The sequence below is a fragment of the Limulus polyphemus genome, unplaced genomic scaffold (assembly GCF_000517525.1).
Source record: "Limulus polyphemus unplaced genomic scaffold, Limulus_polyphemus-2.1.2 Scaffold339, whole genome shotgun sequence".
Classification (NCBI taxonomy): Eukaryota; Metazoa; Arthropoda; class Merostomata; order Xiphosura; family Limulidae; genus Limulus; species Limulus polyphemus.
Window position 1 is genome coordinate 121178 of NW_013665949.1, and position 2371 is coordinate 123548.

A 2371-nucleotide genomic window follows, 5' to 3' on the forward strand; every position below is an offset into this window, starting at 1 on the left:
ACACACACACACACACACACACACACACACACACATATATATATATATATATATATAGTTCAGTTAGGAAGACTTATGATGATAACAGAATAATATTAGATGTAAAATCATAGTAAGCATGCACTTAGTATTAAACAGGTTGCTTCAAATTTGGACTCATTCCAGCCATAACCAGTAAAAGACCTGTTTCAATCATGAGTAAATACAAAAGAGGATGAAAACAGACAGCATTTGGCAAAGCTGCCAATCTGATTCCAGTAATGAGCTTGTGCTTTCAGAAACGTTGTTGATGACCATTGAGAGTAGCTTTTCTGAGAATTGTTGACTAGAAATAGCTCTAAGTTAATAAAAAAAGATGTTCACTCATACAAGTTTTATTTTAGAGGTTTTTAGCAAGTTTCTATGAATGTTGACAGGAAGCAAAGGAAAAAGTGATTGTAAATTTTTTTTATGCATTTTAATCTTAAAAATAAAATTGACCAGTCCTATATGTAGAAATTTAGGAAATTTCTCTGGAATGAACTTATATTCTTTTTATATAAATAGTGTAACTGTAGTTCTCGTTGTAGTTACTGGGATGTATATTTAAAAGAAACTGGTTCTACTAGGAAAAAGGATTCTTGAGGTTTAAAAAAATCAGTTTTTAACTTTCTTGCTTTTGTTCATGTCTATTAAACTTTTTAAAATTTAAGCTCAAAGCTCTTAGTCATCATATGAGATGTGTGTGTGTGTGTGTGTGTGTATATATATATAAACATGCATACTGCACTACTGTAAGCAATACAAAGCAATATAGAACCCATTTCTTGTGCAGCAGAAAATTTTATGCAAAAATCTATCAGTTTGAAGGTTTGTTGGCTAAGAGCATTAAAACATGAGTGTGTTTCAAAATTGGAAATTTAGGTAAAAGGCCAGTACAAAGTGGGGGGGATAAAGTAGTAAGAGAATGTCCAGAAATATGGCTTAATAATACATATGGAAGTGTTGCTTCCAGTTTAATAATATGCCAATAAAACTTTTTTTTCTAGATTATTAAATAATGTTCTATGGAATTTTCATTTGTTGTGCAAATTCAATCCAAATGTTACATAAATCTTCACACACAACAGCACACGGATGGTATAGTGAGTTGTTTATTTTTGTGTAATACTTATTAGGAAATTTGTTATATGCTGAAAACAGGTTTGTCTTGTAACGACCAAAATGAAGTAAGATATTTCTCTGGAGTATATGGGAAAGGGGTTTACAAAATTAAGAAACGGTTGATGTTTGAAGTCTTTATGTAGAGAATGTACTTTATGATCCTCTCTGGTTAGTATGTTTTTTATGATGTTCATCCATTTCAAACATATTGCATTCCAAACTATAAAACCTATTCTTTGAGAGCTGATCTGTATCTCTCTGTAGCCGAGTCTGCTAAATCTCGTATCTTTATAGTGTAACAAAGAAGAGAACAGAGGTTATCTTTCAAGGAACATACAGTGAAGATCCCAATGATCCTGATGCATCATGGGAAGAATATGAGTTCAAATGTAAACCAGGAAATATCACTAGGCGTCCATGTTTGATAACCCCTTATCACTACAGACTGGACTGGTTGATGTGGTTTTCAGCTTTTCAGGTATAGAAGTACTAAGTTATATTACAGTTTTAAGTGTGCACATTGATACAGGAAACAAAATTTGAAATAAGGTCTAATGGTCCTATTTCTAAAAACTCTTTTTCAGCATTTGCCTAAGGGATTACCTAGAAACAAGCACTGAAAAACAAATGAAAAAATGTATGGTTTACTTCAAACTTGTGCAGTTGTTTAATTTACCACTTTCGTTTTTTTTATGATGTCCACTGTTTTAAATTTTTTGTTGTCAGCTGAAGCCTGTGGTTGTGATGTCATGAAAAGTTGGTTTAATAGTGAGTTGAAAATATTTGTAAAATGAAAAAAAAACAACAACAACAAATATTAGGGATGCATGGGTAGTAAAATTTGGCCGAATACAAAAACAAAATTTATGTTTATTACATTTATCCGATTAATCACGAACAAAACATTCAAGTTTCACTTTTAACTTTCAATACCTAGCCCCAACTTCTCAAGTGATGCCTGTTATTAATCCCTATTGTTCTCTGAATTCCCGACTTTCAGCGGCCGGTCGGTCTTTGTTGCTTAGAACACGTTTTTTCTAACTAAACCAATTATTGACTGTAACTTTCAGTGCCGTGTAAGTTGGCACAAAGATTAGATGCCATTTTCAATTACCCGGATTTGGCTGTTTTTAATTTTGACACTTGGCTGGAGCTGAGTATTACTGGGTAGTCCAATACCTGGCTGTGGCCGAATATTTGGCTGGTAGCCGTGCATCCCTAATATATA

The 2371-nt window shown here is 32.8% G+C and overlaps 1 protein-coding gene across 1 annotated transcript in view; it reads left to right on the forward strand.

Annotated features, from left to right (window-relative positions):
* The window catches only part of LOC106457499 (lipase maturation factor 1-like), a 46521-nt gene that overhangs the window by 39096 nt on the left and 5054 nt on the right, over positions 1-2371 (forward strand). Inside the window, exon 9 of the mRNA XM_022383469.1 lies at positions 1438-1621. Coding sequence (XP_022239177.1) covers positions 1438-1621 — 184 coding nt within the window. The remainder of the gene's footprint in view (positions 1-1437; positions 1622-2371) is intronic.